The following is a 730-nucleotide window of genomic DNA, read 5'->3' as shown; positions in this document are numbered from 1 at the left end:
GGGGAGTGGAGGGTGTCAAGAGATTATGGAGAGGAAAAGGGACTGCATACCCCAGTGCCCGACAAGCGGCTTGTCCAGGCCCCAATGATCCACTTTGCAGTCATAGACATCGTCAGTCAAGGGCATGAAGGTCAAGTAGTGGAACTTGTGGAAGCTGTAATCTGTTCTAGGCAGGAAGATGGTCTCAGAGACACCTTCAGTGACCGGCTGCCCATTGCGCAGCCACGTGACATTGAGCACCGGCGGGAAGAACTTGTCAATGTGGCAGATGAGGGTGTTGGGTTGGCCCAGCTCCACAGGCTCCTTGGGAAACACGGTCACCTCAGGGGGCTCTGGGAGGAAACAGGACCTGATGAGTTCCCTGATCTGGATTGAATCACAGAGGTTCCACCTTTGGATGTCATCTACTTCAGGCCTAGACTTTAGGGTACCTCTGGGTCCCCGAATCAGAGCCAGGAGTGTCAGTCCACTGGCCAGTCTCACTCAGCTCAGCCTTTCTCACACGTGAGAAGGGTTGATGCCACCCCCCAGCTGTACTGCAATAAGCCCGTGTCCGCTCAGGGGAAGAGGATCCCTCAACAGTGGGCATCTGGATCTTCCATTCTGGGTGTGGCACAAGGGCCCTCCCATGCCTTCCCACTTGACTAGAGAGGAAGAAGCAAAAAAGGCAGTACCGCTGGTGGCCTGGGTATGGTTGGAACGCTGGATCAGGATATTCAAGTTGGTGTTC

General features: G+C 54.9%; 1 protein-coding gene across 1 annotated transcript; it reads right to left on the bottom strand.

Moving 5' to 3' along the window:
• Positions 1-50: 50 nt before the first annotated feature.
• LOC103264723 (HLA class II histocompatibility antigen, DP alpha 1 chain-like) lies at positions 51-726 on the bottom strand (the record flags this gene model as incomplete). Its single annotated transcript, XM_008062437.1, has 2 exons — positions 51-332; positions 675-726. Coding segments are annotated over 2 exons (334 nt in total), but the record flags the coding sequence as incomplete, so codon positions are not given.
• Between the last annotated feature and the right edge of the window lie 4 nt (positions 727-730).

This window comes from Carlito syrichta, unplaced genomic scaffold (genome assembly GCF_000164805.1).
Source record: "Carlito syrichta isolate Samal-C Ts95f unplaced genomic scaffold, Tarsius_syrichta-2.0.1 Scaffold95941, whole genome shotgun sequence".
Classification (NCBI taxonomy): Eukaryota; Metazoa; Chordata; class Mammalia; order Primates; family Tarsiidae; genus Carlito; species Carlito syrichta.
This window is presented reverse-complemented; position numbering and strand designations above follow the sequence as displayed.